Here is a 23183-nt window from a genome sequence, read left to right as displayed (position 1 = left end):
TAAAAACCACCGGGAAACCCCCGACATATACAAATATATTATGTACCAATGTATCTAATCATTATACAACGTCTTCGAAACTTATACCCAAGATCAAGTTTCACCAAGTGAGTATACAAATCCAAGTTTATATCTCGAGTTGATTCTTTCTTATAGGCTAGGTTTGCCTATAATAGGTATTATACATACATACATACATACATACATACAGATCGTCATCGTTAGTACATACATCTAACCCCTATCTATCCAGTCCTTTTTTCCCCAGTCCCCTTTTTGTAGTGTTACAGTATCAGGTACAGATATCAACACCTAGTAGCCACCACGTGTAGATATTGAATATCCTCCCGGTCTACAACAGGTCGAGACTCTCTAGTAGTGATTGTCGTAAGGTGACGAGATGGTCATTTTTCTGGGCGGTTCGTACGCTGCAATATTCTTGTAAACATTGGGCTCGTACCCCCTACTTTTATGCCGCGCGAATCATTACTTCGAGAGCCTGAAGGCCCGATTCGAACCTCTAGCTTTGATGATGGCAATGGGACTGAGAGTGACTCTCTCACCGATGTCGACGGAGTTGTGAGTAGCCCATTCTTTCGAAGTTGATGAATCCTCACATCCATCTCAAGCGCTTCTTCGAGCTTATCTAAAAATGAAGCCTCTAATTTCATGCCTTGGGTCTGCTCGACGTATTTATGTATCATGTGCTCCACCTTGAGGCTATCTGAATGAATCGCCCGCATCTCGGCTAATTCTGTCTGCCCGAAGATTACGTCTTCCCAGGTCTTCAAGAAAACCCACCGGGCGCTCAAATGCTGCCTTTGGGTAAGAAGTTTTGTCAGGGTGTACCGCAGTTTAGGTGTTGTACGACGAGCAAGAGCCGCATATCTTAATATCACTCGAAGCATGTTAGGGTACCGTCTCTTCCAAGCTGCTCCAAATAGCAGATTATAAGTATCTGCATGCAGTGCCAACCTTGGCCAGCGCGTTAATATCGACTTAAAGATGGCTATTTGCTGTGCGAAGCTCTTCGTATGGGTCAATATTGTGTTTAGTGTGACAGCATTGGGTGATGTGATGCCCGTGTCATAGATGAGATCCAACAAGGCATTGCAAGCATCCAAATTCCTATGCGCCCCGAGCACATCTACGATCCTGTTGACGGTAATAGTGTCTAGCCATCTAGAACCGTACTTTTTATCTTGTTCGCGTACGAACGTCCGTACATCAAATTCAGTCGAAATATGACGCTCAAGATCAATAATTGCCATCTGTCTACCTATTGCGCGAAGTATCGACGGGTTGCGGTTAAGCCCTTTGGTCCTCAGCTTTGCAACAATATAACGCTTGAGAGCCGGACTTTGTATCATCTCCACGAAGGCGACCCAAGAACGGCCCTGCGGGGCATAACCTTTCCGGACCATTGCCCTTAGTATGCTATTAAAACCGTCAAGATCGCCGGCCTTCGACGCGCTAACGAGAAATATATTGAATATCTCAGCATCCATGGAGAAGTTGAGCATTTCCGCTTGGTTGAAGATGGTCCGGGATGCTTGACGAAAACCGCCGCCTCTAGATTCGATAAAATTGATAGCCATTTTCAAAGCAGACAACGAGGCAGCGGATCTAGTATGTTCCGAGGTGAACAGCTCGGTGAGTAGAGAAACAACAGTTTCCTGATGATCGGGAAATTCTGGGTACAATGATCGAGCCAGATGCGATGGAACCCGCCCATGAACTAAAGCAGCAACGTATTTCTCAAAGGAATCTTGGGTCCATTCTGTAGGACGGTTGATTTCGTCAGCCCGCCTAGTCAGGCGGTAACTCTTGTACTTGACGAAATTCGAAAAGGAGGTTTGCACAGTTAATGTCTTGTCGTCGACCGCAACCTCCCCACCCCCCAAGAGTCGAATTTCCGGTCGCTTTCCTGCTGCACCCTTCCATACATCTAACAGCAGGGATTCCAGGGTTGGATCGGACACCCTAACAGCGGTGATCTTGCCTACTACCCCTAAGATATCCAGAAGTGACTTTCGGACCGAGTCTTCAGAGCCGGATAGACTAAGAACAAGTTCGCCATTTTCGGGATTTATTTCTTCGATTCGGACGAGGCTTTCGTTCCTACGGCAGATCTGAGAAATATGCGTATCTGGTTCCGAGAGTAATGCACGGGCTTCGGCTGCTACACCCTTCCCTATAATAAGTTGAAAATATAATATTTCTCTGATGTCGATTGTATGCCGTAGCATGAAATCGAAGGTCCAATGCCAACTGCTCGAAGGTTTCGAAGAGACTTCATGCGCACTGTCGTATAGATGTTGTCTCGCAGCACTGCCTCGATGCTTGCGCAAGCTGCGAAGCGATTCTTCCTTGGTGGGATATCGAATTGGTCTCTTCACAAGTTCGGATGCCTTCGGTTGGAAGCCGGACCTCTTCTTAATGTCCCGTCTGCGCAACGCTCTAATAAAGAACGACCGTGATTTTGCCTTTAAAAGTTCATCCAACATATCCTTACTTGTGAGCTCCGTTTTCGTATCCCTATGTGTAGTCGAGATCCATCGAAGTAGATTTGATTCCTGGTAGAGTGGATTGCGCTGCTCCCTGGGAATCAGGGAGAGCCCACTGACACGAGTTGTGTGACTTCGAGCTCTCCATAGTGATTTGATCCCCAGGGACATGAGCTATAAATATAGCATTATCTGCTATGTTGGGCCTGGTCCCTTTGTAGGAGGGTTGTTGTAGATGCAATGACATTGCGACGTGCAACAAATTTTGTTAGAGCTAATCTTCAAGTGGGTCCATACCTTGATTGCCTGCGAGGTGGAACCCGGCCGGCGGTTCGGCTCTTCTTAATCCGCCTTCATTCTTAAAAGTTCCAATTACCTAACCTACTACAGAACGTACCTCACCTCATATATCATATCTCATATCTACCTCATGGCCCGGGTGCGGCTACGCTAAGGAAAAGTACATAATTAGTTACATCAAGGAAAAAAACAAAAGGAGAATTTTACATTCGTAACAACAACTACGACGCAGGCAACTCGGTTTCTAGATGGCATTAATGCATTTTTATGAACGTGCTGATTCTGCACTCCTAAGAAAACATATAGAATCGATGATGCATATGAGTGTTCTCGCGGTTCTTATAGCATACGGAGCACACCTCAGCTGTAAAGAGGTTTCTGAATAGCCGCAATGCAGTTCGTCAAGAAAACTCCCAAGCCTTAATTGTGCTTGAAGTTGCCAAGACGTGGTAGCCCCAGTGGTCATATCGCGTGTCGTGTCTCTGGCCATGTTAATCCCCCCCTCCCCTTTAAGGGAGAATATCCGCCCTGGCACTCATCCTCTTTCCCCTTTCCTTCTGGTAATCCATCATGTGCCAAGTAAACAAAACTCTTCATTGCTCTGTCGTAACCATCCCTAATAATTCACGGGTGTGCTGGGTAAATCCTAACGATTAGCAGGCCGGCGGCATGAAAGGCCCAACGGCACAGTTCTAACACCATCCTGCCTGACAAACTTATACCTTAATCAATCTTTAGATGCGGCGGCGGCGGCGGCTTCAGGTTTCGCTTCTTTGGGTTCCTCCTTCACGGCTTCCGCGACTTTTTCAGTTGCAATCGAGGTATTGTTTGGGGTTGAGTCGCTAGGCTTTGCCTGAGGGTTATCCTCTTGCTTCTTCGGCGTACGCGGGGGAGGCGAGGGAGCTCTGGGCGGTAGTCGACTTTCTGACTCGCCGGACGAGCTCTTAGACACTTGACTTGCCAGGTCCTTATCTTCTTCCGAGTTGTCAAACATCTCGGTGTCGTCCGAGTCGGTGAGAACTTCAGTACCATCGCCAAGAAAAATGATGCGGCCCTTGTACCCACCGATTCCAAATGTTTTGGACTTGTTTTCCATGTCAACATCATAGCCACTGTCACTATCGTCGAAATTGTGATGCACACCAGGTCCGCGGAATTCAGCTGAGTCTCAATGTCAGTTCTATGAATTATGTCGAGACCCCGGGCTCTAAGAAGGCATACCGTATTCGGGAGGGGCACAAGGACCGTCGCCTTTAGCCACACGGCTGGCAACCTCTTCGTACCATTCCTCCTTACTTCTGCCTCTTAAGAAGCCCACAATGATCATTGTCATGTTGTCACACCCAACCCCGCCAGTCTCCGAATTAGATGCCAGACAGTTGTCCATCATGTTCTCGCAAATCTTATCCAATTCCTGCTTCGCGGCGATGCCCCTTCGAACAAACTCAACGACCGCTTGTGAAGACTGGCAATCCCAGATACCTAATTTGCTAGTTAGCCATATCTACCTATTTAGACATCCTAGGTAGGATAAAAAACATACCGTCACATGCAATGACCAAAAACTCATCATCGTCACTAATCTCGTGCGTAACTACGTCTGGGAACGCTGTCACTATCTGCTGCTCAGGTGCAAGTTCGGCACTCTTCTTGAACTCAAAATCTCCGATGGCTCGAGATAGGGCAAGATTGCCGTTGACACGACCAAAGTCGACAAAGCCACCCGCGGCAGTAATTCGCGCCTTCTCGCCTACGAAACCACGGCGCATTAGCGAATTTGTATAAGATGGCAATATCGGACAATTTTACTGACCTTCGTTCTGTGGCTTGTGATCGAAGGATAGCGGCTTAGCTCTTCCCTTAACACCCAAGACACTCCTCGAATCACCAGCGTTTGCCTAGTGACACGAGTTAGCTATGAGCATCGACCAATAGGGTACCGTAATACGAACAATATATATCTTCTCGCCGGTAATCAAACTACAGCAGGCGGTACAACCAGATACCTCCTCCTCATACTGAGGGTCTAAGCATGCGTTAGACTTGAGACATTTCATAATCGTTGATAGGTAGAATCCATACCGCTCAGTATCGCTCGGTCAGTCGCAAGGAATGTATCCTTCAAAGCCTGTTCGTAATTTCCAGCCTTAAATGTGTCTTGCTTCTTAAGGATATCATATATGTGCTTGCCTGCAAATTGGGCAACCTTGTCTCCGCCGTGTCCGTCGAAGACGCCAAAGAAAGATAATCGCGAAGGGTGAACCTTCTTTTCCTCCTCGGTTTTGGGTGTCAAGAGGTCAAGGACGGCGCAGTGAGCATCCTCCATGCTAATACGCCATCCCTGCATAGCAGATACGCCATACACCAGTCGGTCATCTTCTCCTTTTTCAGAAGCCTATTAAGAATTTCCCAGGTTAGTATCAGTTTACTCAAATATTAGGCGCTGAATAGCTCTCTATGTGAGAGTATCGAGGCCGGATCGTTGCGATATTGTCTGATAAGGCCGGGGAGGCGCGGAGTCACGGAGGGGTGGGCTGGTCGTGGGAGGGGGGGGATAAAAGTGCAAGACGGCGCAATTGAAAGCCCCAAGCAGCAAGCAGGAAAATATCATCATCATCATACCTTGTCGACGACAGGCTCGGAAAGGGTTTGACCCATGGCGAAAAGAATTTATTATACGGCAGCGCGTAGGATTAGTATGGTCGGATGGTCATATACTGAAGGAGGGGCAATATCGTAGGTTACTTTGTTGATCGTCAAAATTTTCAATCGCCTCGAGACAGAAAATGGGAAAGTAGACGAATACGGTAGGAGCCGCGGGTAGTGTCTTGGGAGGGATGGTGTAGGTAGGTAAGTGTGGAAAAAAAAAATGGCACAAAGGCGTCGCGCGAAAGAATTGTGATCAGATGGTGCCGAAGAGTAGAGACAGTTACGGTAGGCAGGATTAGGTAGGTTAGGTTAGGTAGAGAAGGGTAGGCGAGGCCAAGGCGGGGTTTTGCGTTTCTCGCAGAAAAAGGAAAAAATCCGACTCTGGACTGGCTCGCAGCTGGCAACTTGATGACTTAATCAAAAGCCCTCTTGACTATTTTAGGCAGTCTGAGACCTGAAAATTAGGTACCTAGTATAAGTATAGATACTTGTAATCTACACCTGTAGCTCAAACGACTGGGTTTGTACCTGTGCACTAAAAAGAACTAGAAAGCCACTATGATGTCGTAAGAATACAACATGCGTCACGACATCATTTTCGGCTTTAGTATAATCTATCAAAGAAGATCACATTTACGAATCGGGATAAGAACAATTCCCAAGAAACCTGGGGATCTTGAGAGAAACAGACTATGACGCCTGATTCCCTCCATCTGCCCAACATAAATTCCTATGCACATGTAGACATTGGTATGTGAGTACTTTAGGTACATAAGGTAGGTAGGCATCCAAAGTTCTTTAGAAGCCATCCCGGGTATTTGTCGGATATTTAAACCCAACCCCGTTGGAACTCGTCTCCCTAAAGCGACCGAGTTTAATGATGCGGAGTTACATACCAACATTCAGAAACGATAGGGTTTTGTAGGTATTGCATAGTACATGTAGGTGTCGCGTGTGCTCTTACAAGATACAGAACTAAAACAATTGGTCGGTGTTTCACTGCAGACTGGAAAGTGCAATAGCGCTTTAGTCACCGCGCAAAATCTGGGGCAACAGAGCAAGAGGCAAGTAGAAACGTAAAGTACAGGTACAAAGCAAGTGGGCATGATGACACAAGCAATATACATAACGAATGCGCCCGGAGTGAGCCGTGAGCTTGCATCTTTTACACTCCTAACACACAAATGTATCAAACCCGCTTTACCCAAACCATCACATACTCTCAATCTAAATACCAATATAGGCATCTACTACCCTTCAAAACATCCCCTGTCATCATTACTGGTTGCTTGGAGCGATATGTAATGCATTCCACAAAGAGTTAAAACTACCTAACCATGCAGGGGATAACGCTACCACCTCGTTCTCGAGACATGAACAAAGGAGCTAGCTACATGAGTCCTCCATTGTCTGATTTTTGCCACTAATCAATACTAACTGCTAATTCTGCAGATAGCATACCACCTCAAAGAGAGCTTTGGATAATTGAGTACCTAGGTAGGTACCTATTTACGAAGAACTGGTTGTCGAAACCCCTCTCAAGCGCCTTATTCATACATACCTAATATATATTATCAATACTCCTAGGAAATAGAGTATTGTGGATTGCAACCCTTGACCGTGACCCCCAACCCCAGCCTCGGACTGATCCCGGAATTCCACATTACGCAGGACGAAGGTAGAAGGTGAGATATTGACCAGCTTGCATAAGGTGAATGCCGCGGTGCTGTGAGCTTCAGCCGTCAAGTCTTTGTCCTAGGTCAAGGTTTCTCACCTTGGGCTGTCAAAAGGAATAATTTTATATTTGTCCTAGCGGGCAAACTGCCTTGCGCATACTGCACGGCACGGCAATTGCATTAAGCACCCAAACACAAGATCATCACTCTCCATTAGAGGTGGCCCTACGTTAGTAGGTATCTTACTTCATGGCTATATTTCAACAAGCCCAGCTAAGAAGATTGCAAGAATATTAGTAGAATCATGATTGTCCAGGCTAGCTCCTACTAATACGATGATCTCACAGTTATAATATTCAGCACGTACTCATTAAATGGTGTATTAATATCATCAATATCCTAGGTATCAACCCTCCTCTCTTATCACACATTGATCAAATATAAACCGCAAAGCTCCCGTTACTATCAATGTCATCGTCCCATCCATCAATAGTCGTTGGTGGACGTATATCCTCCCAAGCATCATCATCATCGTCATCCTCCTCCTCCTCCTCGTCTTCCCAGACACTACGCAGACTCTTGGCACTTATCATGCTCCTTGTCGGCCTCCAGTTCTCAGAAAGCATATTTTCAATATCGGAGCCCAGTCCGTCTCCCCCCGCTGATGCATAATACGATTGATTAGGTCGGTCCGCTAGTGGCATTCTGCCGGTTTGTATGGGAGTCTGTGGTAAAGGCCGCGTCGGTGGCGGTGCACACCCGTTTGCTAGTGATGGGGTCAAAGCTATACTCTCGCTAGGTGCTCCTCGTCTGCGGGTATGGCTAAAGTGTGAATACTCGTCTCGGGATGAGTAGGTTACGTCGGTTCTCGCACTCGCAGATGGCGTATTACGAACAGTCGTCTCAGACGCTTGTGATGGCCGCCGCCATATCGAGACTTTGCGTTTTTCTTCTCCCCTAGATTTTCCCAATGCCATCGTGGGCGGTAGTCGAGGTAATTCGCTCGGAATATTAACGGGTGAGGTTCTTGCTATGCCAACCGTATTGATGGATATGTTTGGCCGTGGCCATTGTCCAGGGGACAAGAGATCCCGATTTATATCATAGGTCATCCAATTGCCTTCTTGACCTATATCGGCCGGCGATTCCTGGCGTGAGGCAGCCCTTTCTGGCTCGGTGATGAGGTCCTTGTATGCGATACCCAAGGAATTTCTTGCGAGCCGGTCCCACGAACTATCGCTATCGCGAGGATTTGTATCGTCTTCTATATGTGGTGGCAGTTCCGGACTTGGATGTATAACTGTCGCCAGTGATTGGCTTCCTAACCCCAAATTTCCTATCGATTTTGTGGTCGACCGGCCGCTGAATAACGGCGATGGTGCCTCTACTCTCCTACTCATTCGCCGTACCTCGCCCGGTCTACTAGGTATATGTATTATAGTTGGTCTTGCGACCACATTCTTACTCGTCGTGGCTTCTTCCTCCCCTACGCCGGAGATCCCGGATGCCAAAATACTCGTGCCAGTAGTTTGGCCTGTAGATTCACTCAGGATACTATTCCGTTTCTGATTATTAGTAGGTTGACCTCCACTTTCTCTCTTCCACAAATTAGATATCCTCTTCCCGACGCTGCGGATATCTAAGCTCGAATCCTGCTGTTGTCCTGACCTTGGCCGTACGGCGTAGCCTACTGATGGCGGAACCGCATCGTTTGGACTGGTGTTTTGCCTAGCACCCGCTGTGTAGGCGATCTCTGGCGTGTTCTGTATACTAAAGGGCGCCGCATTCGTTGGGACCGAGAGGCTACGATATACATCATCTCGAGGTCCCTTTGAAATAATATACGACTGTGCTTCCGCAATATACGCATCAGCTTCTCCAAGGCTAGTGTCCGAAAGCAGGCTAACTTCATCCGGTCCTCCTCCTCCTCCCTGTGGAGATGGTTGGTTATCGCGTCCCGTAGACCAGGAACTACTCGCTTCCAGAATAACGCTGTGCTCGGGTGACTTTGCCCTGGAATACATCGCCATCATAGCATGGGGGATCATGTTTCCAGTCAAGCTCGGACTCGATGCGGTCTGCGAACGCCGATTTGAGGCACCAGCGGGATTTGAGTCACCAGCGGACACGCGATGTCTCTGCGCAGCTGTGCTCTCGGAATTACGTGGCGGTGCTATATCTACTATTCTAACGACCGGAACCTTGCGGCTGTCGGGGTGATGGGTCATGAAGCTTCCCGGTATGGGTCCTGACACCTCCCCGACCCCTATTCTCCTTGGCTGTTGACGCCGCCGTCGAATATAGAAAAGGAGAAGTATGATGCCGGCAAATATGAGGACTATGGGTATTATAAGTAACCAGAGAAAATTCTTGTTCCAGTCATCCTTGTCCGAATCTGTCGGCTCGGTACTTGGCTCCGGTGAAGCGGTAGGAGATAAAGAGGCGAGGTGTATATTCATAGTCTTGGTCTCTGTCTCGTTCGTGTATTTCGAAGTTGCGCTGAAGGCAACGTGTGGCGTTGTCCGAGATTTTACTGGCATGTGCTTGGGGACAGACCCCGATAGGAGCATCGAGGAAGAGTTGAACTCGGCCCATGACGCTCCTGAATCATCCTCTACTGTGACTTGGATATCTTCCGGGTTCGATAAGTACTTCTTCAAGTCGAACGAAAAATCACCGCCTGCCTTGACATTAAGATCAGGGAGGTCCGAGATGAATAAACCAAAATGGATCGAGATAATTAGATTCAAAGTGTCGGAGTATTTGTCAGTGACAGCTATAGTTATATTAGACGACTCGGCAGTTAACTCAGGAGTGCCATCCAACTCCCAGGTTTTGTTGTCAAAAGACAACCAAGGGGGTAGGTCGAGCGCAGTGACCGTTACTGTATTATCCTCTTCTAAGGGTTTCTTATCGAGCTTCAGCACATTTGGTAGGTCTTTGTATTCGAAGTGCTTCTTATGCGTCGCATTGAGCTTAACTACCGGTGGTTCGGCTGTTAGCTCGTGGCTCCCCACCGCCATCGAGAAGGACGCCGAGACTGACGCGAACCCCACGACATCGGAAGCAACTAGTTGGAAGGTAAATGTCTGCGGAGGTTGGACAAGAGATTCAAACGGGGGCGTCTTGCCGGAGAAGGAGAGTTTTCCGGCATCGAAGGTAATCCATGAAGGCAAGGGCGCATTGTCATCAGATACCGCATAATAGTTGAGCCCATCGTCTCCGTTATCGGTGTGGAATGTATGCTCGTCGAAGCTAAAGGAGAAAGGCGTTGAGGGTTGAAGGTGTAGTGTAGAGGGAGCTATATATGTCCCAAATTTGGAAAGTTGTTTCGAGATGGGCACGTCGATAACAGGCGGTCGGTTCCTAGAGACCACCAAAGTCGGCTTTGTCGTCGTAGATCCCGTCTCATCCTCAGCAATCAACTCGATCGGGATCCCAACAACCTCTCCCGGCGGAACATCATCATCGCTCGGTGTGCCGAAAAGCCGCCGCGAGGAGCTATCGATTGAGAGCCATTTCGGCGCGTTACCGAGCCGGTACGTGATATCGGATTTAGAGAAGAAAGTTAGGGGAGAGAAGGTGAAATCGAAAGCTTCTGAGACGCGAGCTACGGGTGGTAGTTGTGAGTTGATTGGGAAGTAGTCGACAGGGGCGGCACCAGCTAGTGTCGCCGCCGCTGCTGCGCCGAACGCGAAAACCTCTTTGCACTTCGCCACCATTGTGATATCTAACAGCTGCCGAAGCTGCTCGCATAAGAGTGAACGACCACGTCGAAGGAAATATGCTAAGCTTGCGATATGTAGGTTAGATCAGATCAGATACTGTAGTCGTCGTTCGCATAATCGGACATTATGCTATGGTTGAAGCTGTGGTTGAACAGGACAAATACAGGAGAAGTTGCGAGAGCATCGATGCCGGCATACAGCCAACACTATACCAGGAGGCCATTCTTCAACGATGACGCCGATGCTCCCTTACACCTCACCTCATCCCGCCCTGCCCTGCCCTGCCCTGGCCCAGGAGGCGATTGCCATCTCAGAGGCTGTGAAGCGCGCGAGACTCGATAATGACGGAAGGGGGGGGTTGGAGGGGGTCTCATCAAGTAAGTAATCCATTCGATCTATTAGATTTTCTGGCGCGTCCGACCAGGCTATCGCGTAAGGCTGGTGGAATTCTAATGTCTCAGCCACGCGCCGGGCTACGATCGTCTAAGGCTGGTGGGCGATCGCATTCCCGCGGGGGCGGGAACCTGGTGGTTGGAAGGGAGCGCCGCTGAAATTTGAAGCAGTTTAATTTTACATATGTAGAAGCGAGGCCCTCCGAGGAAGAATATGGCATGGCTAGGCAATATTCCTCTTTGTAAGCTGCCTCTACTGGAAAGAGAATAGAGCGGTGGCGCGCGATAGAGACTATTTTCCATGATGGACACATGTTCAGCCCCGTGAGGTTGAGGTGTTATCAAGCCACCGGCTTAAAGCCCCCCGTAAGTCTTAGGAATATCACGATTTAATCGAAAAGCGGGCGAGAAAGGGAGCAATGGATAACTTCATCACTTTAGCCCTAACTCATTGTGTATATTCAAGTGTAGCCTCCCGACCTTTATTTTTTCGACAAGAGGGAGACGAGGAGAACTTTTCTTCTCATTTAGGAATAATCAATTACATATGAGATGAGAATACCTACATGTGTCTTTTTTTGAGGTCGTCTTAGTTTAGCAAAGAGAAACGTTTGACAGAAATATCGCTTTAGCTGAGATGCTTAATCCAACCAAAGCAGTCTTATCGAGGTTCTACTTATGAATGTGGACGTGATGTCTTAACAAGATCCAATGGCATATTCGGCTCCAAAGCCCTGCGTAGTTAAGGCTTTGTATGATATCAGCTGTTAGATGGAATCGGACGGATCTATAAGGATCAAATACCTTGGATGAAATTTTATTGACTCTTCGAATCTTCAAGTTGGTTCCCTCTCGTGAGCTAGGAGATAAAAATGAGCTCCTTACATGAATAGGCGGTATAATAGTGAGACATCTGCCAGCACTAGTCATTCAACGACACTTTCAGCCACATATTGAATTACAGAGTGGCTCTGATTATGAAAGAGGCTTCAGTGATACATGTGCCTTAACACTAACTCGATTTATTCGGGCGGTTCAGATCTTAAACCTTATACACCTTTGATACCCAAAGTGGTACAAAGCGTAGATACCTCTCACATGCATGTATTACTGAGATATAGAAACTGCTTTACACCTTAATCCAGCTTATCGTGATGCGAGACACTAGCCCCGATTCATTTACAGGGGTACTAGAAGGCTGGATTCGTGATAGTGGCATAAGCGGGTGGTGCCTGACGTTCTAGATCCCGATAGATTCACCGGAAGGCAGCATACAAACCGGGGCATCCCCTATCTTTTTTTTTTTTTGTTGGGCTCGAACCCATAATTCGTTATCTAGACCACACTTCCGTCAGCCTAAACTTAACAGTCATAATGACTTCTCGGACAGAGAAACGGTGACAACGACAGTTCCCCAAAATGTCGCCGCCCCAGCGCTCGCCTTCTCCTGAGTTCTCGCCTCTGGCTATTGGCGAGGACCTCTCGCCGCTCCCGGCGTACAAGGCCGCCGGCACCACCGCGACCGACTTCGCGGGGCTCCTCGCCGAGCCCCTGCGGCTGCACGAAGACCTGGCCTCCGGCTGCGGCGGACAGACTTGGCCCGCGGGCATGGTACTCGCCAAGCACATGCTCCGGTACCACCGGGACAACATGCGGGACTCGCGGATGTAAGTGCGGGATTTAATCCAACGTCCCTTTATGCGGACCTTGGGGCCGGTTCCTAACAGGCGCTCTCGGCATCTAGATTAGAACTCGGAGCCGGAGGCGGATTGGTGGGCTTGGCGGTTGCTAAGGGGTGCGCGGTTGGGAACCCGCTCTACATCACGGATCAGTTGGAGATGCACTCCTTGATGGAGCACAACATCAGCTTGAACGGGCTCGAGGGCCAAGCTAAAGCTGCCATTCTGAACTGGTCAGTCTGTCCCCGATGTTTCCTCCTTCCGTTCTGCTCCGTGCTTCCCCACGGGGCTTATGCGCCATAAAGACGCATACGTGCATCTATACTAACGTACATGTCACTTCGATATTGCAGGGGTGAGCCTCTCCCACAGGATATCGCCGTCTTTAAGCCAGACGTGATCCTCGCGGCTGACTGCGTCTACTTCGAACCTGCCTTCCCGCTGCTCCTAGCCACGTTGTCAGATCTTCTGAAACTGTGTCCCTCAGCCACCATTTACTTCTGCTTCAAGAAGAGGAGACGCGCCGACATGCAGTTCCTCAAGAAAGCGCAGAAGCTATTCAGAGTAACCGAAGTCCCGGACGAGGATCGTCCCGTCTTTAGCAGAGAGGGGCTCTTCCTCTACACTTTCCAGGCTGCGTAAGGGAGATGTGCTCTAGCCTCTCAGATCCGATTGCCCTTCTCATCATCAATGAGTCCGGGTATTTTCGGCATATCCTAGTTTCACATCTAGATATTTCTGCATGTGGCTGGCTATCAGCACAAATCAAGTCCTGTTTGCTGCCGGGGAAGATGGTGTTACGTTTATCACGTTAGTTCCTAGGCTGAGTCGAGACGGGAACTTGCAGACATGCAACCCTTCTAACAGAGACATGAATGTTGGGGTGAAAAGCGCATTAACCAATTGCTATCACCTGAGTTCGGACTTACTCCAAATTCATAGATTATCATTGGAACTACTTAGACAACTCTCACATCATACAATTCCTATGCATAAGCCCGTAGTTCTATAATCTGATGATTCAAGCTAATGGTCTGCATTGCTCGTGACCAGTACTGCGCAACCCAGCGGGGAAAAGAGAAAGACTCTCTACAGCTCCCTTTTTTACGTAAGGTATAACTTATCGTAAATCTTGCTATAAGCCGCGTCTAGACTGAAGAGATTTTTCAAAGAAGCCTATTTATAGGCTGGGGACTTACCGACGGAGATAGTGTAAGTTAATGATTACCTACCACTATTATTCTCTAGATGTTTAGAAATTTCGAAATTTTTAGCGTCTAAATAATAGACCAATTCTTATTGGAGCGGTTGAAGTTGCTAACGCAGGGGAACCGGAAGGGCTTGCGACTACTAGCTTTCTTGCGCCGATAGTGCGCATTAGCGGCAGAACTTGGTGGCCACAATAACTGGTTTTAATACTCTTAAGATGGCCACATATTGTTTGCAGCAAATATGCGATTCGGGTCGATCTAAGTATTCCCGGGGCGCTATGCAAAGGTCGTGATCTTCGATCGATTATTCACTCTCCAATGAGTGTTAAAGGCGACGTGTAAAGAAGCAAGCCACACCACACCTAGATAGCCGAAATAGTACAAAAAACAGGACTAATGGCTTATACTGCAGTGTCTAGACAATTCTTTACCTTGCCTAGTTTATGTAGGAATGGAAAGGTATGAGCGGACAGAGAACGTGTAACGAAAAAGAAAGCCTGGCTGATGAGCCAATAGTAAACAGCGATGGCACGGAGAAGCCAGTAGAGACGACAGTCTGAACGCCTTACCCCAATACCATCTGTAATATGCAAGATACACTCAAGGTTGGTACCGAAACTTAAACTCTGTATCATCTTGACGTTCTCGTTAATAATAAGCGAGGTCAGGGAAACGAAGTCCATCCATTCTACACTATATCGCAAACAAGGAAGCCGAGGCCAATTCGTCTGTGACAACGCTAATAGAACTCGCGTGGCAAACAAGTAGTTTCTTGGCTCTAAGGGAATGGTTGTTCTGTATCACAAAGGCTGCCCAAGTGAAAGAAGCCTGGACCCCTTTACCCCTTACAGGCTCGCAGTACCTTGGTCTCGAGTATAGACTCGATCATTCTTGATTCTATACCTACAAAGCCGCAGGATAGATAGCTTGCATGGTGGATGCAAGCGGCCGAATACCACGACCAGCAGCGGCAGAGAGGGGGGTCAATGCCGACATTCGGGTGTCCGCAGCGTGGAGAAATTCGACGATTAGAAGCGGTGAAACCGACACACACATCCCATGCGGAGACCCGAGCAATAGGGAACTTTTACAAAGACTGAACATGTGGGAGGAACAAAGGCCGGATGCCGTGGCATTGTCCACTAGCACCCACGATTCCACACTTCCATCAAGTAGAAGTGGACTAGAACCGCACCTCGATTCTACACGTGCTAATTGGCATCGGACCGAGCTTCGTGGCGGGAACGGGTACACTTATGTACTAGCCGGTACGAAAACGGTTTCGACAATAGAAGCGTCGGCCCACCCGCCCGATGAATAAATCGTGAAAGGTCGTTAGCTAATGGATACCTCGGGTGGCGAAGGCCGGAGGGGGAGGAGGGGAAGAGGCTGTCTAGAAGCGTATCGTGTGGAGCATGAAGAGACGCCCGGCGTGAGGAGCTTTCAGCCCTCTTAAGCACGCCAACGTGGACGTGGTCCGACGTGGAGACATATATGGCACTTGCAGGTTTGTAAGGATCAATAAATTCAATTAAGTACCTAGCAAAAAGTTGGCTGCAACTGCTGCGGTGGAAAGGCGATCGTCCTAGTGTGTATAAGGCCCCTAGTCTGGGACTAAAATGAGGGATTAACACTAAAACTCGTCTTTTCCAGGGGTACGCAGTCATCCCATTGGCTAGTTCCTCGATGGCATAAGCTAACGTCAGCGGTACCTTGCATGAATGGTGAGGTATTAGTCAGGTACGTCCCGGTAAACAGCCCTAGCTGACCCGTGCTGATACCCTCTATTAGCCACGCAGCCCACGTTGAACCCGCCTAGATCCGGAGTTGCTGATTGGACAGATTGTTCCAAAGGGGAGAAAGAGCATCTGGGAAACCCCCAGTTGCGGGTTTGTTTCAACGTGGCCTAGCCAATCATCATCCAGTAACTTTAGTTGATGAATTCGTTAGGTACTGCTAGTGTACATCAGGCAGGAACCCTGTTCGGATTTCGCTTTTGTTCCCTGTTGTTTTCTGCTTCCCCCTTGTCTTTCGCCGTGGCCTCCACGAGAGGTTTTTCTTCTCCCCTGCTAGATAAATAACTCCCCTTACATTCTTTTCAGCTCGATAACTTCTGCTCTCTCTCTCTCTCTCTCTCTCTCCAGCTTCTCCCCGAAATCATATATCGTTCATTATTTTCCAGGAGCAGTGCTCACTGTATACATTCCTTCCCGATACAGCTGCTTCGTAACACTCATTCTTGAAGGAAGAGATTCAGAACCAGCCAGTACTACCCAATCATTACCTACGAAATTCACAACAATACGAGTATAAGAAGTTCTTTGTCGAGCAAACTTGATAAAACTTTGAAGATATATTCTTCCGGCTGGATCCCCTGATTTACATCGCACATATCACAGTAGCCAACATCGTCCAATATGAAGTCTACAACCATCGCCGCTGCCATTCTGGCCTCAGTTGCTGTTGCACAGCCTCATGGCCACATCCGTCACCACCATGACAAGCGAGAACTAGTTACCGAGTGGGAGACCGTCTGGGAAACCGCTACCGTCATAATTGATGACGATTCAACTCAGACAATTCCTCCCTCGCCTCAGGAGACAAGCTCGGATACTCCCATCCAGTTCTTTGAGACGCCTTCCACTAGCTCTAGCAGTGCTGTCGAGACCCCCAAGGTCGAGACCTCTAAAGTTGAGAGCCCCAAGGTTGAACCCTCGACACCAACTACTATCATCAGCATTGCCCAATCTACCTACCAGGCACCGTCTCCCCCAGCCCCTACAAGCACGTATGAGGCAGCTCCTTCTCAGCAGACAACAGAAACTCCCGCTGCACCCTCAACTAGTACGTACGTTGCTGCGCCTCCTTCTCAGCAGACAACGGAAACTCCCGCTGCACCCTCAACCAGTACGTACGTCGCTGCGCCTCCGGCATCTTCAAGCAGCTCCGGTGGTAGCTCCGGTGGCAGCACAGGCAGCGACGGAATTCCGTACGGCAAGAAGTTTGACGGCGAAATTACGTATTATAATGCTGCTTTAGGCGCCTGTGGCTACGAAGACGAGGGAAAGGATGACACTGAAAACATTGTCGCTATCCCCAAACAGTTTTGGGACAACATCAGCACGGCGACTAGCTACGGTATCAACCAGCCGGCGCACCCGCTCTGTGACAAGACCATCACAATCACTACCTCCGACGGCAAGACAACCAAGGCTACGATTCGTGACCGCTGCGCTGGCTGTGTTGACCTTGCCATTGATGTCACCCCCCACACATTCCTCGACCTATTCGACTCCCTGGACGGTGGTCGTCTTGACTGTACCTGGACTATTGACGAGTAAATATGGAACACTCGTTTACGCATTTCCCGGTCCTTGTTTGCTACGCCCGGGGACATACCAGGTATCAGCCAAATCTGCTTTTCTGTTTGGGTTCTTCGCGCAGCGAAGAGCTCGGGGATATGTTCCTTGACGACGAACGGGCACTAAAAGGCCTTGATGATATTCTTTTCTGAGATTGTGGCGTCTTTTTCGACGCTGTTGACAATTATACCAAGGGGGAAAGGCTTTGGGCGCTTGTTACGGCACAACCAGGATCGGTTGGCAGGTGTCAGCAATACCTTGAGGAGTTATACCAATTTTGGTACCTTCTTTTTTTTTTTAAGTTCCGATCCATCTTAAGGACGGAAGCTTGGGATCGGATATAGACTTTGATTCTTCTGTACATATTTACAGATTTGGGTAGAAATGATCTGATATGGTCAGGAACGGAAAAGGATTTACCAATCTAAACTTTAGTTCTACGTCCTCTTCCAGTGTGAAGTATCTTGAGATACATGTCATGACAAGTACGCACATTTGTGGATTTCCCCATTTACGATCAAAGCTTGGGCTTGTGATCGGTAAGGCCTCCACGATGATGCGTACAATAGTACCGAGTCGCTGGGTCGTGCCAAGTATTTACTCAGTGGGGAGACTTTGTATCTTGTTTACCTACGATTATAGATGTACCCACTCATATGTACCTAACCTATCCACCTGAGATATATCTCATACCCACCTCATATACAAATCTTGGCTAAGTACTTAGCAGCGCTACCTTTTGTTCATTTTATTATCGTGGTATAATACTTCCTCTACCAAGTATTCGTCCTTGTAAGAGTTTGGATTTACACTAAACCCTTGCTTAGCCTGAGCACTGCCATAGGTACTCAGATCCCTTCATTATCAAATTTCGTATTCGTGGCGCAGCACTCGGAGATTATCTATCTACCTACATTATGCGTACGAACTGGTGCTTTGACCCTTACATGTACATATGAAATGGCTTTGATTATCCGCTTGGGATAGCCTATCTGGATACTTGCTAACTTCTAGTGTTAACTATTCGTCCTTTAATCTGGAGTATTAGTGCTGTTTACGAATGTAAACTCGACGATCGAACCCCTGCAACGCTAGCCTTAATTACCAGCCGAATCCTTAATTAAAGCGCAGCACCCCTTGGGGTGCGATCGTCGAGTATACGTAGACAGCACTAGTATTATGATACTTGTGATACTTGAATTATATTAGGCATTGTAATTTGTAGGTTAGTTGGTATTAATAAACATTCACGTCCAACCGTTTCTTTAAGTTAGCTAAGGCAAGTGTTTTTCGATTAAAAGTAACCTATAATAGTTCAAGACGGAATGGAATTAAGTAGATAAGGTGTAGGTAGAGTACTAATATAATAGGAATAACTACCACCCCTGAGTACCTAATATTATAGGACACACACCTCAAGTTATTCTCTAGCTAGGCTGGAGGGAGGGAAGCACCATATTGGTGAAGATGTTGTCTATTAAAGACTGGTCAGTGTCCCGAAATTCTTTTTTCTTTTTTTTTTTAAAAAAAAAAAGGAAAAGAAGAAGGGAAAAAAAGAAGAAAAAAGGAGATGTAGGAAACACTATCATTACATCAACATTTTACGTCTTTCCGTTAAACTATCTAGAGGTAGGTGACAATAACCGTTATTAAAATGGAATTGCAGCAGAAGTTCCGGTCCAGCTGCCCAGTCAAGACGAAAATCTTAGTAGCGAATAGGGACGTATATTTATTGTGTTGTAACAGGGGAATTTGCCCTTTTGTGCACAACTAGAGAACGTTGAGGGAGTGGCCTGGAAAGTATCATAGCTGTAGTAGTAAATAGCAGTTCTTGAGGTCACAACTTTGCTACTTAGATGAGGACATGAAGGATATTATCTACAGATTATTTTTCCAGGCACGTTTCTTTAGATATCTCTAAAGGCTGTTGATAAAATATACCTTGGCATCCAGAAGCAACGCAGCACAAAACTGCATATTTTATTTGGTAGTTGAGGAGAATTAAAGGCCTAAAAAAAATTAAAACATAGGAGGTTGAACTGCACAAAATCCCACGGCTGGGGATGGACAAGCCACCACGATAAACTCGAGACAAAAACAACAGTTTTCTAACGGGGAAAATAATCAGATACCAAAAACATATGTAAAAAATAAACTAGGCACCAAGATAGACCCGTGGATGCACCATCCGAAAGAAGAAAAAAAAGAGAAAAAAAAAATAAGATACCAGATAGGATATTTTAGCGACATCTCGAACCATGCCGTCTGCATCAACTTGGGAAGTTGAGTATTAGATGTCATATTTGTGGTTTTGGATCCGTCAGCTGTAGCCCCGTAAGCTTTACCACTACACCAAATGGTCTCGTGGCTGGCACCCCGTAATCGTTGAAAGTGCCTTCGCTACCGACCCTTATGTATCGCAGCAACTTGGCTCAAGTTAGGGGTTGCCGCGTGCACAGGTAAATAATTAGCTGCCCTCACAGCATGTGCGTGCCCTACTGCCCTGCTGCCCGCATATATTTAGGCCTCTTGGACCTGTGATGCTCGCTGCACGCTTAAAACTAACCACCAAAGCATTAGGTACCTATCTAATTTGATTTAAGCTGTTATCCTGCAGCCTCGTAGACGAGAGTAGGTGATAGGCTTCTATGCAGAGGCAAGCTTGACACAAGAAATCGTTATATAACGTAATACCTAGCAACACCCTAACCGTCTTGACATCAGTAGTAGACAATAGTACTTAGATTTTTTTTTTTTTAGCTGTTGCCCTGTCATCTATCTATCTGTGACCAAAGTTGAGCTAACTCTTATCAGTACCTACGTATATTCATATCACCACCGTCAATTTCTATACGCCGGGTAGATGAACATGTTGACCGAAGGAGACGCCCCTGAAAATGCTCTGTAGCAACTCGCTGGGTATCCTCGGGGACTCTAGTGCTTCTGTCCCATCTATAGCTATAGCCGTTCCGCCAGTACTTAATCCAAGATCAAACGCCGTAAAACTAAAAGATTTCATCGACCTAAGCTTAGTAGCCCCTCAATATACTTCTTCGTGTCGACACCAATGCCTTGGGCGAGTCGACTAGCTCCATCTGCCCAACCACCTCCTTCTGCGTACGAGCTGCTTAGCCCCCTAAGCCTCCTATGTTCGCCTGCTCGACGGATAAGGAAGATCTCCTTGCTAACTTTGCCCCTAGATCGGGTGCTTCTGGGCTGACCCTGAGAGTCAACACTCTCCGTTGATTCGCTGTGCTGTAGGCTGGGGATTTGGCTTGTATCTGAAGAGTCTGGTGGTTGTACCGGAGTCCGGGCACCGTCTTTCTCAATTATGCGTGTCCAGACAATCCACCAGCCACGGCTTGTCTTACAAGTGCGTTCTAATTCAGACGGATCTGTTGACGTTGTGATATATGTGTTGAGTATTTGATTATGAGTATTTACCGCTTCTACCCGAGACCAAACTGGTTGCGTATTTTGTATCATCTGAATTGGCGTGGGTATGCTGGGGATGGTGGAATGGATCGTCATGGCTTCTGGGTCCCATATGAGGTCAAAGATGTGAGAGCCTACTGGTCCAATGTCCGGTCTACCGGGGCGATAGGCCGTAGACGTTGCCAGAGGTTTTCGAAGCGGCGCAAGCTGATAGTGTAATGATCTATACAGCTCGCCCCAGGCTAGTGAGTCCGTCCTATTCCGGAATAGGAATGTATAAATGAATGGCTTATTTACGTACACCACTATGCGAACCTTTTGTGATTTGTTAAGATCTTGATTATCAAAATTGGAAGTCGCTTCTTGAGACCCTCGGCCAGGCTCTGCTGTTGTCGATCGCTCACGGTCTTGATTCCCAAAATCCCGCGTTATCTCAGCTTCGGGGCGTTTTGCATTTTCCAGCTCCACGGTAAGGGTTCGAAGCAAGATCCTAGAGTTGTACTCAACATCTTCGGACGGACCATCGGATTGCTCTGTATTCTCGTCATGCTCGATATTACCGGCTTCTTCGACATTGCCGAGAAGTCCTATGAGGTAATGGCCCGAATTCACATTGAGAACTTTTGGTGGACGATTGGGATCACCAAGCTGTTTATCCCTAGACATTTCTTCGGGTGTCACTCTATCATGTTCTGTGTTCTCTCCTCCACCAGAGCCGCCTAGTGTCCAGTGAGTACCATAACCCATCTTAAGGTAGTTCATAAATCGGTTAACCCCACCTCCGTCGCCCGTTTCTTCGGTGGTTTGGGGCGTTGTTGTTTCCGATTCTTTTGCATCCGTAGGTTTCTTTTGCGCGCTTTGGGGGTTTGAACTGGTTGCGTTATTCGGCTCTGAAGCAATTGTAGGTTTTCCAGTGGCATTTTTAGTACTTGTCGGGGTTGATTTCTTAGATTTCTTGGCTTGGCGTGTTGAAGACGGGCTGTCTCTAACTCCATACGCGTCTTCACCCCACATGTAGAGGTCTTCCATCCAGTAGGCGACATCACGCACTGATTTCCTTGATAGAGCTCCTATGCCTAGGAAAATAGCACCATCCTCCGCGCCTGGCTCTTCTCCGGTGCCGAGCCATTTCGAAGCCGATTGTTCGTCCCCTTTGGAATGCTCGTCTATACCGGACTCCGAAGGACCGAATTTGGATACGACTAAGTCAATCAGGCCTTCGGTTCTATCGACAAAACCCTCAAGAACCTCTCTTTCACCGCTTCCACGTTCCTCCTCTCCAACGCCGACGCCCAGCTCGCCACAAGCAGCGATCTTAATCCCACCAAACACGCTAGCAGTAGGATTACCATGTAACATGACATCCCAAGTAGACAGAAACAGATCCCAGTATCGACCTAATATGCTAACGAATTTAGACCGTCTCAATCGAACGAATAAGGCGCTCAGAGATGCAGCATGGTGCAGCAAGAAGATGGAATGGGCGCGGAGGAGATCTTGCATCAGTAGAATAGCTGGCTTGACTTCCCGAGACGAATATTCAACATTTTCGGACGGATCGCCTGTCTGATTTGAAGAGGGAGCTCCGAGCCTCGGCGGTAGGGGTAACTTGGTCAAATCAATAGACTAGAATATATCAGCTTCTAACTCCGAGTAAAAGGGCGTCTTCCCCTACAGCTAATATCCACCACCCTGGCTCCAGCTCATGCAGCACGACGCGACTCTTCTCTGTTTCTATCGTATCGACTGGCTGGCCATCGGCAAACCCGCGGCTGAATTCGACCATACCCTGTGCCAATCCGATCTGCCTCAACCGCTCGTTTCGCTCATCTTGGGAGATGCTGTCGGTAGGTTTACCACGCGAGCGGTGCCGTCGTTTCCTAAACTGAGTATTCACGGATGCATAGTAGACTATCTGGTCATCCATGGTCTCGTCGGTAGTGCCCAGGGAGGGATTGAAGATTGCCAGGAAGCCCAGCTGGGCTGGTACGACGGTCGCAGGAGGGGGAGAAGTAGGGGTCGCCATTGGGAATTTGGTAGCGTTATGTCATAACATCAGAAGATGAATGATGTCTGTCAAGGTACAATACTACGAAGACGGCCATAGCAGATCAACATTACATACATGTGATAGGAAATAGAGAGCGGGTCGAAGAACCCAATTGAAGGTTGATGCGTTAAAGTTTAAGGTTACATAGATCTCGGAACATTGAACCAACCAACCATGTGGACACGCTTTAGCTT

At 47.7% G+C, this 23183-nt stretch overlaps 6 protein-coding genes across 6 annotated transcripts; 2 read left to right on the top strand and 4 right to left on the bottom strand.

Annotated features, from left to right (window-relative positions):
* Positions 1-126: 126 nt before the first annotated feature.
* Positions 127-2797, bottom strand: F4817DRAFT_332054 (uncharacterized protein). The gene has a single exon (XM_049302599.1). The coding sequence runs from the start codon at positions 2676-2678 to the stop codon at positions 405-407; it is 2274 nt and encodes a 757-aa protein (XP_049160910.1). The 5' UTR covers positions 2679-2797; the 3' UTR covers positions 127-404.
* F4817DRAFT_332053 (PP2C-domain-containing protein) lies at positions 2796-5786 on the bottom strand. Its single transcript, XM_049302598.1, has 7 exons — positions 5430-5786; positions 4890-5202; positions 4760-4833; positions 4621-4705; positions 4351-4557; positions 4029-4289; positions 2796-3968 (listed from the first exon to the last, which is right to left on the bottom strand). The coding sequence occupies exons 1-7, from the start codon at positions 5463-5465 to the stop codon at positions 3535-3537; spliced, it is 1410 nt and encodes a 469-aa protein (XP_049160909.1). The 5' UTR covers positions 5466-5786; the 3' UTR covers positions 2796-3534.
* Positions 5787-7543: 1757 nt separating this feature from the next.
* On the bottom strand, positions 7544-11134 carry F4817DRAFT_332040 (uncharacterized protein). Its single transcript, XM_049302597.1, has one exon. It carries the CDS (start codon positions 10852-10854, stop codon positions 7567-7569), a length of 3288 nt encoding a protein of 1095 aa, XP_049160908.1. The 5' UTR covers positions 10855-11134; the 3' UTR covers positions 7544-7566.
* A 1537-nt stretch (positions 11135-12671) lies between these two features.
* On the top strand, positions 12672-13573 carry F4817DRAFT_314113 (putative methyltransferase-domain-containing protein; the record flags this gene model as incomplete). Its single annotated transcript, XM_049300353.1, has 3 exons — positions 12672-12919; positions 12997-13164; positions 13285-13573. 3 exons carry the CDS (start codon positions 12672-12674, stop codon positions 13571-13573), a joined length of 705 nt encoding a protein of 234 aa, XP_049160907.1.
* A 2409-nt stretch (positions 13574-15982) lies between these two features.
* Positions 15983-18156, top strand: F4817DRAFT_332032 (uncharacterized protein). The gene has a single exon (XM_049302596.1). It carries the CDS (start codon positions 16560-16562, stop codon positions 17481-17483), a length of 924 nt encoding a protein of 307 aa, XP_049160906.1. The 5' UTR covers positions 15983-16559; the 3' UTR covers positions 17484-18156.
* Positions 18157-20005: 1849 nt separating this feature from the next.
* F4817DRAFT_332031 (uncharacterized protein) lies at positions 20006-23154 on the bottom strand. The gene is made up of 2 exons (XM_049302595.1): positions 22615-23154; positions 20006-22565 (listed from the first exon to the last, which is right to left on the bottom strand). Exons 1-2 carry the CDS (start codon positions 22963-22965, stop codon positions 20520-20522), a joined length of 2397 nt encoding a protein of 798 aa, XP_049160905.1. The 5' UTR covers positions 22966-23154; the 3' UTR covers positions 20006-20519.
* Positions 23155-23183: the final 29 nt, after the last annotated feature.

Source organism: Daldinia loculata (assembly GCF_022478755.1).
Source record: "Daldinia loculata strain CBS 113971 unplaced genomic scaffold F4817scaffold_13, whole genome shotgun sequence".
NCBI lineage: Eukaryota > Fungi > Ascomycota > Sordariomycetes > Xylariales > Hypoxylaceae > Daldinia > Daldinia loculata.
The sequence above is the reverse complement of the archived record's forward strand: the minus strand, read 5'-3'. Positions and strand labels throughout refer to the sequence as shown.